The sequence below is a fragment of the Polyergus mexicanus genome, unplaced genomic scaffold (assembly GCF_030449975.1).
Source record: "Polyergus mexicanus isolate NDT 795.1 unplaced genomic scaffold, iyPolMexi1.0 SCAF_7, whole genome shotgun sequence".
Classification (NCBI taxonomy): Eukaryota; Metazoa; Arthropoda; class Insecta; order Hymenoptera; family Formicidae; genus Polyergus; species Polyergus mexicanus.
The window spans coordinates 11,927,697-11,936,484 of NW_027223327.1; the positions used below are offsets into that span (position 1 = coordinate 11,927,697).

Genomic DNA, 8,788 nt, shown 5'->3' on the forward strand with positions numbered 1-8,788 from the left:
AAACTCTACCCCCACCATGCCACCGCCGCCATCTTAGATGCGATATATATGGCGATATATATATATATATATATATTCTATATGATGTAAATGTAAAACATATACATACAGGATGGCGCCGAAGGCATTTTTCGACCCATGTTTATATAGGAAATTTTTTGTTCAGAATTAAATTTCCTATAAGATCTTAAAGTCTGGCTGGAACGTTCGGAGCTACCCTGTATAAGACATATATAATATATATAAGATATTTAAACTTACCATGGTTACATGAAATTATAATATGCACTTATTTAATCTTAATATTAACACAACCACATTTGATTGACAGCTCTATCAGACTGTATGTGTGACGTTTGTGTTCTAACATGGCGGCTATTTTAATCGACCAATCAGGAAGAGGTACAAGTTGGCGCCTCTCTGATAATCTAGGATCTAGGACTCTAGTTTACACCATCGACATCATGAAGGAAGAGTAAGGAGAGTTATCTACCTAGATTGAAAATGGTCACGAAAAATGTTCCGTATGTGGCTAGGTTTGCCAAATGGATGTGTAATGGATGAATAACGTGGACCACACAATTGTCATCAGTTACAGTTATCCCTTCCACTGCAATCAGCAGTCCATTCCTCCATTCTATGGCTGTGTTTAGCAGAGAAAGCAGCTTTGCAACTGTGTAAAATACTTTAATATGATTGGTTTATACATTTAGATCCGGCAGAAACTAAAGGCAAAAACCAATCATATTAAAGAATTTTATAACAATTGCGAAGCTGCTTTTTCTGCTGAACGCAGCTATTATGTCGATAATTTACACTACACCGATATACTTTAATATTTAATACATAATAAATATTATACTGTCCAATCATATCGGCCGCCATATAATTATTTATCGAGAAACAATATTGCGATTCTCCGCAATCGATGAAGCGGTCGGAAATGTGAAAAGTGAAAAATATTACCATAGAAATTAATAGCAAAATTTTTCACTTTTCACGTTTACGTCTTAGGGGAAAAGTTACATATGACCCGACAAAGACCCGATTCTTTTGAATTAATTCGCAAAAGAAACGTATGCGCAAATTCCATTCTTATGAGAAATCTACAAGTTGATTGGCTAAAAGCCATGCAATAGCCAATCAACTTGTAATTTTTCTGTAAGAGCGGAATGCGCGCATACATTTCTTTTGCGAATGAGTTCAAGAATCGAGCCCCAATATCCTGTACTGAAAATCTATAGTTTATATGTCACGTATACTATGGACTTACATCGATATATTTTAATAAGTATTAAGTACTACATTATATACTTGAAACAACTTTTGTACTCGACAGTTTGAAATACAGTTTCGTATACGAAAATAGTCACATGCGATATTCGTTGTCAAAGCGTTAAGAATCGTTTCATATGCGCGCGCGAAAGCGACGACAGCGCCGATTAAGGACGCCGTCTGCGCCTGCGCCTGCGCCCGCGTCCTCGCACCTCCCTCGCACACGGAAGTTTTATCAGCGAACGGAAGTCGCCGCGCATAACAAGAGTCAAAAAAAATCGGTGAGAGGCGAGAGCCTGGTTGTGTATACTATGCTGTGTTCCGATTCTCCACCCGGGTGCATCCGATATTATAATATACGTGACATATACTATAATATCGGGTGCACCCGGGTGGGAATGGGAAATTGAAACACAGCACTAGAGACTATACGTGCATATATACGCATATATATATACGCGAGGCACGCGGAACGTTATTGACAGTTTATTCGATAGATTTATTACAGTGTTTCGGTACTCGTTGCATCAAGCTTTGCGAATTAAGTAATTTTTATATGATTCATGCAATCATCAATGCAAGCTTCGAAAAGTTTCTGTCGCATTCGCACGTTGGCGGTGCCGCTTGGCGTACGTATGCGCGCGCGCGCGCGCGCGTTCGCGCTTGCGTATATGCATTTAATCGTTTCCTCGTCGTCGCGTCATCGCATTCGTCGTTCGTCGTATGTCGCATATCGCATGCGTTGTCGTCGAGTCGTTGCAATCGGTCTGCGGTTGCATGGCGTTCTACGTAGTGTGTATGTGCGCTTGAATTCGACGGAGCCGTTCGTGCACGAGATATCGGCGACCGCATTCGTACGGCCAAGTCCACGTCGCGAATAGTTGGCCGCGACGAGAGTAAGAAAGGACGATTATTAATATTTGAGCTGAGGAAGCGAACTAGCAGCGACAAGTTAGAAAAGAAGCGAGCGAGCGAGCGAGAGAGAGAGAGAGAGAGAGAGAGAGAGAGAGAGAGAGAGAGTGAGCGCGAGCGAGCGAGCGAGAAAGTGAGAGAGAGAGAGAGAGAAGCAAAATAGTAGAAGCAAGATAGGCATATTATTTGTCGTATATTAAGTGGGGGCTTGACACGAGCTTGTAACGTTTGCACAAAGATCGGATAAGAGAAAAAAAAAACAAGGGCGTGGAATTTAACCGGGCGCGACAAATAGGCACGTTGCTAATCACTATCGTAGCCATGGGTAAGACGCCAAAGAAGGCGGCCCCTGGGGGCGATGAGAGGAATTTGTACGTTCGGAGGCTAAAGGCAACGACCGCGCCGTCGAGAGCTTCTGAATCTAGCTTGCACGAGAGACAGCGCGAGTCCGAGAGTTTGAACAGGTTTGTAGAAACAATCAGCAACAACGAATTGCAAGTTTCGCCAGAGTTTCTCAGTCACACTTCAATTCATTTGATTGACTCCAAGGCATTCAAAGAAAAAAATTGTGAATTATGCAGTACGGTTAGTTTTTTCTTTTTCTTTTTTTTTGTGCCACATTTGGGAGTTGTTAATTGTTTGCCATTGTAGTTTAAAAAGAGTTTTGTATTCTGTAATATTTGGTAGAGAAGAATTCCATGATTATATTAAGTTCGTAACATTTTTATATATATGTATATATGTATAATGTATTATGTTATGATAGTGTATATACAAGCGTATTTACAAAATTTTGGAGAAAACTTTATTAGTAATTTGAAAAATTGACTTCGAAGTAACAGCCAAATTGTTATAAGATTTAATCAAATAAATTGATAAAGATTAAGAGAGAGAGGAGAGAGATATTTCAGAATCTTTATACTCATTTTATCTAAGAAAGAAGAACAATATTATATAATAATGTATGTATGAGGAAAATATACTTTCTTTTTTTTTTCTTTTCTTTTCTTTTGAAAAGACATGAGAAACTTTGGTTAACCTTGTTTTATATATTTTTAAATTAGTACCTCTCATCACCTCCAGTATTTACTCAAAGACCATCTGCCATATGACTTATCTCTCTTCATTGATTATGAATATCTTATTTTTGTTTTAGGTCAAAATTGACTGGAGTACAGAAAAAAGTCCCAGCTGGACCAGGAAAAAATTTCAAGGTATATGCTTCTAATTTCTTTCTTATTATTCCTCATTATTTACAATATATTCAGAAACTATTATAAATTTGATAAATATATGATTATATATGATGACGAATAGATAATTGTATATATGATTATTTTGAGCCATTGCAATATACAGATATTAAATAATTGTTTAGAAATTATATATTATGTTTATATAATTATTGGAATTCTTACACTTTATTTATTTAATATGTTGTATTTTATCAACTTATATAATATTAGATATTTATTTTGATTGGCAACATTAATATTTTTTCTAACATATTTTTAATAATGGTATTTTTTTGTTAAATTTAGATTAAGATAGTATTATCTTTTATCATAGATTAAGTATGGACTCATCAGCATAGTATGTATACTTGGAATGATAATTTTATAATATATTTACATAATTATTTAATCCTTTATTTTTTTGTTGCCAACTTATATTATCATTATCAATTTCCTTATAATATATTCGATCTTTATATTATATTATTTTTTCTTAGAATTTAATTTTTCTATTTTCTTTAGGTAGATCTTTGTATATTGTCAATCTTGCATGTATTATAATCTATGCATAAATATAATAAAATGTTAATTATTAAATATAATTCATATGCTATAAAAATTATATAGCAGAATTAAATTTCCTGTAAGATCTCAAAGTCTGACTGGAACGTTCGGGGCCACCCTGTATATATAATATGAAACAATTTTTATATATAACGTTTCGTTTGTAATTAAAATAATCAACATTTTACATTTTAAATGTGAAATTATGTATTATACAATCGAAAGCTTAATAGATGATTAAAAACGTATTAATTATAGATATATAAATATGTATTCTATAAGATAAGTAAATTTATTGGATTGCATATAAATATTGTATAAAATAATGTTACATTATATAAGTAATTTAAAAGTATCTGAATATGTATAAATTATCTATTAGATTACTTTCTTTGCAATGTGGAAATAATGTGTGTTGTAGAGCAAACTTCGCCCTCCGACAAAGGGTGGACTTAATCAAGCATCAAAACAATTAAAATTGTCAATGAAAAATCCAGAAGCGAAGACTGCAGACATGCAGGGATCAGAAGAAGCTGAAGTTAAATTAAACGTCTCAATTCAAAAGGAAAATATCAAGGAAGAGAATGGTAATAAGGTTGTCAAAACTGAAGAATCTGTTACTGATAAAGAATGTGTTGATCACATTGAACAGGCATCAGGCAAACTTCAAACTTCTATAAAGACTATTGAGGAAATTGTATCTATCGAAAGCAAAATTATTTCTCCAGAAAAAGAAGGAGTCTCATTAGAAAATGTTAATATTGCAACCATAGAAATGGAAGAAGACAATGATATAAAATTAACATTTGATATAGAGAAGAGTCCTACAAAAAATGGAGAGGAAAAATTAAATGAAAAACGGCCAAAAGACGATAGCTCTGGAGAAGAATTACAAGACCAACTGAAGAACGGCATAAATGAAAAAGAAGAGATACAAAGCGAAGCTCAAACAGACATGGAAAGTTATTCAGTGGACATTGTTGAATCGACAACATCAGAGCTATCTGAAACATCGGAATCCATTTCTCAAAATGATACACAGAAGGATAAAGAAAAGATTGATGATGTTATAAACAATGAAGCATCTGTTTCTTATGATTCATCTACGCTAAAAGATTCATACATGCTAAAAGATGTACATGTCATGCTTGTAAGATCAGATTGTGTGAAGGATAATTCGAAGCTCTTGGATCTAAGTAATATAGAAGACACACCGAGTCAACTATCAAAAGATCTGTCATTCGGCAGGACGCTAAGGAACATCTCAGGAAGACACTCAATCGGTAGGTCGCGTCGTATTACTTTGCGCGAGAGGATATCACCTAATAGCTCTCTTTTTGTGAATACATCGGACATGTCAATAGCTCAAGACGAAGGGACAGAATCTAAGATCTTACATTACAGCAGTTTACTATCCGACATTTTCCCTAGAAACGGTAGCCCATTGGACAGGAAACGTAAAATTGAGACAGCAAATTGGGATTCGGCAAAAAAGCAGAAAACGGATGACGAGAGTAGTTCATTAAATACATCTATAAATCTAGCGAAAGGTTTTGTCAAACCTGTGCTGATATCTACACCAAAAAGCACACCTTATAAATTTGAATCCACTAAATTAGACATTAGTGGGATAAATGTTGACAACAATAAGAAAACGAGTGAAACAACTGAAAGTACAAAGAAGACATGGTGTGTCATCATGTAAAATTTCGTGAAAATTACATGTTATATCCACTAAAAGAAAAAAAAAAGAAAAAGAAAAAGGGGAAGAAAGTTTATATTTTCAAGAAGTACTACTAAAGGTTAAATGATCAGAAACACATTCATGTATATCGTCTTTTGATAGCGGATAATTTTTTTCTGATTAATCTATTAGAAATGATCGAAATCTTATTTTTTTATATTTCAAAATTTGTCCGAAAACAGGTACTTTTCTAATTTTTAGACATTTCCTCTTTTTGATAGCAGAGAATGTAATGTATTTTCAATATATTTCCATCATGCAGATTGTGCTAAAACTGTTTGTTAGTATATAATTTTTTATATATTATCACTTGCTAACTCGAGGATAAAAAATTTGTTAGAAAGAGAAAAGTAAACTATAATGATGAAAAAGTACAATTTTATTAACTTGACATGACTATTTTATGAACAAAGACTTGATTTTAAATAATAAAATACTAGCTTTTGGCGTAGTGCGATATAAAATAATTAAGCGCATACACCTATACAGAAATGTAAAATGTATTTTATTACAATACATTAATTTATATCTTGCATAATCTGTATTTATCTTCAATACAATTATGTAGGTAGAGATTGATACATGATAAATACACAGATGAATATAAGTTTTATTTTACTTAGAAATAGTTCTGTAACGCAACATTACAATATATTAATTTGACAAAATATTAATCTGAGAATAATTTCTTGTATATCTGTATGTATATCTCATATCTGTAGAAAAAACGTATATTCTATACATTTATTTCTCATATATTGTGTAATATTAAAAAGACATTTCTGTGTTTAGTTCTTAATGAAGTATAATATTTATATTTCTGTAATTTAGTAATGTTGATGAAGAGTTGTATTACGGATATGAGAATTTACTCTACACGGTTATTTCGAATAAATTTTCAAAGCTTAATTGTAATATCAATATGAATGTATATTTTGCTTCAGTTATAGCTAATTGTTGCTATGAAATAAGTATATTCGCATTTATGATATCAGTGATTTTTTATGATCTATCATTAAGAAATATTCCTGTTGATTGTTACAAACAAATGATCCATATTATGATAACAGTCGTGCAAAAGATTTAATAACTTGTATATTGCAATGTTATATGTATAACTTTTTAATTAATCGATAGATCGATTCTATTATTTTATAGAAGACATAGTAATTTTTCATGTGCTATTCACATTTGATATAAGAATACTCATTTTTATCGACAAATATAAATATCTGTTGCAATTAAGAAAATTCAATGCGTAAAGAATATTTAAATATGAAACTGTATAGCATTATACAGTATATCTTAATAATAAAATAAGAATTGTATGAATTGTAGAAAAGACATATTTCTAGAGAGATTTCATCTCATATGTGCGATTTTATTTGTCAAATTCGTACATTCAAGACCTGTCATATTTTGCCATAGATATATTCTTGTTTGAGGGTGATATTATGCCTTAATATGAAATCTGTTGGGATATACATACTATGTATCAAAATAGATATATCTCTTCGACCTTCCATCGTATTGATAAGTGAGAAGTAGAAACTGTTGAGACAATTCGACCAAAGTAATTTCTCAATGTCACTCGACCTATTCGTTTAGACCTGTCGAATAATTCCCCCTTAATTGCTAAAATTATATATTGCAAAAAAATGTGTTTGATTCTATATCACGATGTTGGATCATTATTTTGTCAATTTGCTGCGAATGTAATTTTTAAGATTACTAATTATTCGGGACTAAACGAATAATCGTTAAGACATACTTTTATACTTATTCGATTAGTAAAAACGTTAGAAGTACAATACATATATCTAAGAGAATGTATATAGAAATCTCTCTATGAGATTTATAATAAACTCTCGAAACTGCAAATTTCATTGATTGTTTCACCGAAATTACCAATTTTTATTTCTGCATCCACACAATAGAAAGGAATAAATTGATTTTAAATATATAAGAATTTTTATACATACACACACACGCACATATATATATATATATAATTTACGTATGTATACTTTTTTAATTTTTTGTTTAATAATTATCAAATTATTACGAAATCTATACACTATATATGTATAATAGTATATTGTTGAATTTATTAATATAAATATGTTTCAATATTTTTTTTTTTTTTTTTTTTTTTCCATATCTTTGCAAAATATTTTTTTTCAAATATAATAAATATATATTTTTGCAAGATATATGTAATTATAATAAACATATAATATATATTTTCGCACTTTCAACATAAATATAAAAGGCATGAATATATGATGAACTGCAGTAGGATGCAAAAGTTGGCAGTAAGATATTTAAATGGATAAAGAAATAGCCACGTATCTCTTTTTTTGATCCCATTTCAAAAATATAGGATCAAATCAGCAATAGCAGAGAGATACATTCGTTGGATGGATGGCTTAACTGATATTACTAACTCAGAAGACCAGGTATAGAGAATTATTAATCATATTTCATAGTTTGCAGATTTAGTCGCATGATGTTAATCTTCTTGAAATCTGAAGCATTATCATTTCTACGATTTTAATATAACATAATTAAAAATATAATTATTAGATCTCTCGTTATTATTGCTCTGTTAAAATTAAATTTTGTTTTAGAAAATGTAATAGTTTGTTTCAGAATGTAATATTTAAAATAGAACAAAATTGAAGTTGTGAGGAATTTAATTTGTACCATTATAATAATGTAAAAACATTAATTTGAAAGTGATATTTATATTATCTACTTTTCTCATTATATTTATATGGTAATAATATTAATACAAGAATAGTAGAGAGAAACCGTTTGAAGATATAAAATTATTAATGCCATATTGAATTATAGTTAGGAACAGCGACTTCTTGAAGCATAATCCTTGCCTCAATTATATACGTGGTATATATTTCAGTACATTAAGACTTCTTCTCAGACGAAACTGTTTCAGCTGCGCTTTAATAATTAAGCTTGATTCGTCTAAATTTTTATCTTGATATCAATCTTTGTTAATATCATTCCTTTCTTCCTCTTACAATTATTTTTAAATAAA

At 31.1% G+C, this 8,788-nt stretch overlaps 1 protein-coding gene across 2 annotated transcripts; it reads left to right on the forward strand.

Moving 5' to 3' along the window:
- Nucleotides 1-1,979: 1,979 nt before the first annotated feature.
- On the forward strand, nucleotides 1,980-7,554 carry LOC138935222 (uro-adherence factor A). Of its 2 annotated transcripts, none has more exons than XM_070299677.1 (3): nucleotides 1,980-2,651; nucleotides 3,344-3,401; nucleotides 4,408-7,554. In XM_070299677.1, the coding sequence occupies exons 1-3, from the start codon at nucleotides 2,509-2,511 to the stop codon at nucleotides 5,689-5,691; spliced, it is 1,485 nt and encodes a 494-aa protein (XP_070155778.1). In that variant the 5' UTR covers nucleotides 1,980-2,508; the 3' UTR covers nucleotides 5,692-7,554. The 2 variants fall into 2 exon arrangements, with proteins under 2 accessions (XP_070155778.1, XP_070155779.1); XM_070299678.1 differs by having other exon boundaries at nucleotides 1,980-2,171.
- Nucleotides 7,555-8,788: the final 1,234 nt, after the last annotated feature.

What these genes read in the sequence shown, in the direction of transcription:
- LOC138935222 (XM_070299677.1), top strand. Translation starts at nt 2,509, where the DNA reads ATGGGTAAGACGCCAAAGAAGGCGGCCCCTGGGGGCGATGAGAGGAAT. An exon ending in GAGTCCGAGAGTTTGAACAG is followed by an intron (nt 2,652 to 3,343) that starts GTTTGTAGAAAC and finishes TTTTTGTTTTAG; the next exon opens with GTCAAAATTGACTGGAGTAC. An exon ending in GACCAGGAAAAAATTTCAAG is followed by an intron (nt 3,402 to 4,407) that starts GTATATGCTTCT and finishes TGTGTGTTGTAG; the next exon opens with AGCAAACTTCGCCCTCCGAC.